This window comes from Miscanthus floridulus, chromosome 14 (assembly GCF_019320115.1).
Source record: "Miscanthus floridulus cultivar M001 chromosome 14, ASM1932011v1, whole genome shotgun sequence".
Classification (NCBI taxonomy): domain Eukaryota; kingdom Viridiplantae; phylum Streptophyta; class Magnoliopsida; order Poales; family Poaceae; genus Miscanthus; species Miscanthus floridulus.
The window spans coordinates 72,768,419-72,771,978 of NC_089593.1; the positions used below are offsets into that span (position 1 = coordinate 72,768,419).

The following is a 3,560-nucleotide window of genomic DNA, read 5'->3' on the forward strand; positions in this document are numbered from 1 at the left end:
GAGGATTGGTGCCGACATCAGCAATGCTTTGAGGCTTTCCAAAGCTTGATGTGCCTCCTTTGTCTAGATGAATGCATCTGTCTTCTTAAGAAGTTTGTAGAGAGGCATCCCTCATTTGCCTAGTTGGGAGATGAACCGGCTCAGGGCGAGCAAACAGCCGGTGAGCCTTTGTACGCCCTTGACGTTGTGTATCGGGCCCATGTTGGAGATGGCCATGATTTTTTCGGGGTTGGCTTCGATGCCGCGCTCGGACATGATGTATCCAAGCAGCTTCCCCTTTAGAACCCTAAAAACACATTTTTGGGATTCAATTTGATGCTGAACCTTCGGAGGTTCACGAATGTTGCGGCCAAGTTTGCGATCAGGTCGCTAGCTTGAGCCGTTTTTACCAGTACGTCATCTACATAGACGGCGATTGTTGGTTTCGGTCACTCGACTTGGTTAGGTTGGTCAAGCGGGTCGATTTGGTTGGTGAAGCATCGTTGCATGCACCATTGATAGGTGACGTCAGCGTTCTTCAGACCAAAAGGCATGGTTACATAACAGTATGAACCATACGTGGTGATGAATGAAGTCACGACCTGGTCAAACTCTTTCATCATGATCTGGTGGTAGCCTAAGTAGGCATCTGGGAAGGAGAGGATTTTGCACCCTGAGGTAGAGTCAACTATCTGATCTATGCATGGTAAAGGGAAGTGATCCTTTGGGCATGCCTTGTTGAGGCCAGTATAGTCAACACACATTCTCCACTTCCCATTCTTCTTTTCATAAGAACAGGATTAGCTAGCTAGTCGGAGTGGTATACCTCTTTGATGAATCCGGCTGTCAGAAGTTTGGCGATCTCCTCGCCTATGGCCCAGCGCCTTTCATCGTCAAAGCGATGCAGGCGTTGCTTGGCAGGCTTTAAGCCCGGGACAACGCATAGTGCATCCTTGGTGACCTTCCTCGGTATGCCCATCATGTCAGAAGGCTTCCACGCGAAGACATAGCGATTTGCGCGTAGGAAGTCAGCGAGCTTGCTTTCCTATTTGGCCAGGAGCTTGGTCCTGATCTGCACCATCTTGGTCGAATTAGTGGGGTCGATCTCCACCGCCTTGGTTTCCTCAATCGAATGGAAGGCACTCGAGGATGTCAACCCGTTGCAGTCGGGGACTACTGGAGTTGCTGAATTCCTGAGCTCTAGGAGCTCGGTGGAGTTGATGACGGTAATGGCGAGCTCGTAATGCTCGTGGTCGCACATGTAGGCGTGCAAGAAGGTACTATCTATGGTGATGACACCGTTCAGCCCTGGCATCTTCAGCTTGAGGTAGGTGTAGTTGGGGATCACCATGAACTTGGCATTGCATGATCGCTCCAAGATGGCGTGGTAGGACCCCGGAAAGTCCACTACCTCGAAGGCTAGGACCTCCGAGCAGAAGTTGATGTGGTCGCCAAACGTGACGGGTAGGTCGATCTGCTCGAGTGGATACGCCCGCGCCCCTAGGATCACGCTGTGGAAGGGAGAGCTCACTGAGCGGAGCTCCGACCGAGGGATGCGCATGGTGTCGAGGGTGTCAACGTAGAGAATGTTGAGGCCACTGCCTTTGTCCATCAGCACCTTGGTGAGGCGCTTCTTGCAGATGATGGAGTCGACGATGAGCGGGTAGCGACCCAGTCGGGCGATGTGAAAAGGATGGTCTCTCTGATCAAAAGTGATCAGGGAGTCTGACCAACTAAGGAAAGAGGGGATGGTTGACTTGGCAGCGCATGCCTCTCTGTAGTGTACCTTGTGTTGGTGCTTGGAGTGGATAGCGTCAGATTCCCCAAAGATCATGAGGCATTCCTCGGGGTTGGGGAAGCCATCTTCATCCTTGCCCACCGCACAACCTTTCGTGGCCGCCTTCTCCTTGTCTTTCCCTTCCTTTGGCTTGGTGGCTTGCCGTAGGATGTGCTTAAGGAGCTTGCAGTCCTTGTAGAGGTGTTTGACGGAATAGGCATGGTTGGTGCATGGACTCTCCGTGAGCTTGTCGAAGTGGTCGGGCTAGCCCTATCGGGGCTGCTTGCCTGCTAGGTTGGCCGATCGGTGCCGATCCTTCTTGTTTTTCTTGCCCTTTTGTGTGGAGGGGCACTCGCATTGGTCCTCGTGCTTGGCCTTGCCCTAGTACCGACCACCACTGAAGACCGCCCCAACCACCTCCTAGCTGGAGGCGTGGTTTGTGGCGATGTCGAGTAGGTCATGGGTGGTACAGGGCTTCACACAGGCTAGCTTGTAGATCAAGGACTCGCAGGTTGTCCTAGAGAGGAACGCACTGATGACGTCCGCGTCGATGACATTAGGAAGGGAGTTACACTGCTTTGAGAACCTATGGATGTAATCTCGCAGGGACTCGTTGAGCTCCTGCTAGCAGCTCTTGAGGTCCTAGAAATTCTCAAGATGGATATACGTCCCCTGGAAATTTTCGATGAAGACCCTCTTGAGATCCGCCCACTCACCGTGGAGTTTGACCCCAGCATGGGCTCGAGGCGAAGCGTGGGTGTCTCGACGTTGAAGTCGTCGAGTGGCCCATTGCAGTCGGTGGAGGACGCTCCTCCTCTAGTGGGCGCCGGGATAAGCGCTTCTTCATAGAGGCGAAGTACACTGAGCTGGTCGGCGACAAAGTCTAGACTAACGAAGAGGAAGGTCTGGAGTGGCACAAAGATGGGAGGAGCCCACATCCTAGAAAGTGGGAGCGTGGGAAACTCCAACGAGCCAAAGCGAATCGTATCGCTCGAGCTCGCCATGCCGAAGATGGTGGAAAGGTGGGCCATCCGAAGACCAAAGGCGTGAACGCACGACGTCCTCCCCACGAACGGCGCCAACTGTCGGTGCGAAAAGTGACCAACAAGTAAATATTTGTAGTTTTGCCGTGTGTTATGACCAGATGTGGCCTAGCACTTAATGACACAGGATTTTTACTGGTTCAGGCAACAGGCCCTACGTCCAGTTAAGGTCGGTCGATGACTTTATTCCTAAGCCTAGGTGCTCGAAGTTTGCTGTGGGGTTACAAACGAGTAAGGAATGAGAAAAGGGGGTGTTAGAGGCCCGGTCGGACTCTGAACTGAGTGAAAGAGAGTGACGGATACTCAAACATGCGCTAAGTATTAGAACATATGCTCTGTGTGTCCGAGCTTATCAGCTATTGAGAGCGTGTAGACTGTGTAGCTGTCGAGTCCTAGAGCTATTGAGCTATCGAGTCGACCAGTCTTTGGGGGGCTTTTAGGAGAGAGCTCATCCCCTTTTATAGTTGAAGGGGATGGCCTTACAAGTCAAAGAAGAGAGAGAGAGTGTGTGTATACGTGTGCTGCCTAGTCTTATTGCCCACACCTTCGGGTATGGGATGGTAGTCGGCGCCCACAATACTGTTTATGTTTAGACACATCTGGCAGGCTTTACCAAGTTCGCCTGGTACGGCAAACGACGGCATCCACAACACTGTTTATACTCTAACACGTCTGGCAGGCTCTACCGTGTTCGCCTGACATGCCCCGATGGCACCGTCCTGCAGGTGCGCAGGGCATGGCAGGGTACAGTCCTCGATATT

At 52.6% G+C, this 3,560-nt stretch overlaps 1 protein-coding gene across 1 annotated transcript; it reads right to left on the reverse strand.

The window, feature by feature from the left end:
- Positions 1–1,024: 1,024 nt before the first annotated feature.
- On the reverse strand, positions 1,025–1,540 carry LOC136503731 (uncharacterized). Its single transcript, XM_066498717.1, has one exon. It carries the CDS (start codon positions 1,538–1,540, stop codon positions 1,025–1,027), a length of 516 nt encoding a protein of 171 aa, XP_066354814.1.
- Between the last annotated feature and the right edge of the window lie 2,020 nt (positions 1,541–3,560).

Excerpts from the sequence above, each read along its gene's own strand:
- LOC136503731 (XM_066498717.1), bottom strand. The coding sequence starts at position 1,540 with ATGCGCATCCCTCGGTCGGAGCTCCGCTCAGTGAGCTCTCCCTTCCAC.